Source organism: Merops nubicus, unplaced genomic scaffold (genome assembly GCF_000691845.1).
Source record: "Merops nubicus isolate BGI_N331 unplaced genomic scaffold, ASM69184v1 scaffold43728, whole genome shotgun sequence".
Classification (NCBI taxonomy): domain Eukaryota; kingdom Metazoa; phylum Chordata; class Aves; order Coraciiformes; family Meropidae; genus Merops; species Merops nubicus.
This window is the reverse complement of record NW_008628530.1, coordinates 1-286: the sequence shown is the minus strand read 5'-3', so window position 1 is coordinate 286 and position 286 is coordinate 1. Positions and strand designations below refer to the sequence as shown.

At 57.7% G+C, this 286-nt stretch overlaps 1 protein-coding gene across 1 annotated transcript in view; it reads left to right on the top strand.

Annotated features, from left to right (window-relative positions):
* Positions 1-279, top strand: part of CSDC2 (cold shock domain containing C2, RNA binding) — a gene marked incomplete at both ends in the record, with an annotated part of 872 nt that extends 593 nt beyond the window's left edge. The window contains one exon of the mRNA XM_008946668.1: positions 150-279. Coding sequence (XP_008944916.1) covers positions 150-279 — 130 coding nt within the window. The remainder of the gene's footprint in view (positions 1-149) is intronic.
* Between the last annotated feature and the right edge of the window lie 7 nt (positions 280-286).

Here is a 286-nt window from a genome sequence, read left to right as displayed (position 1 = left end):
GAGGACTTTAGAGCCCTAATGGCTCAATGGTTGGACTTGATGATCTTGGAGGTCCCTTCCAACCTAAAGGATTCTATGATTCTATGATTCCTTGGTGCTTTGTGGTCCAGCTCTTGGCCCCGGCCTCACCGCCCCTCCTCTCCCCACAGCATCGAGGGGGAGTACGTCCCGGTGGAGGGGGACGAGGTGACGTACAAGATCTGCCCCATCCCTCCCAAGAACCAGAAGTTCCAGGCGGTGGAGGTGGTACTCACCAACCTGGCGCCCCACACGAAGCACGAGACGT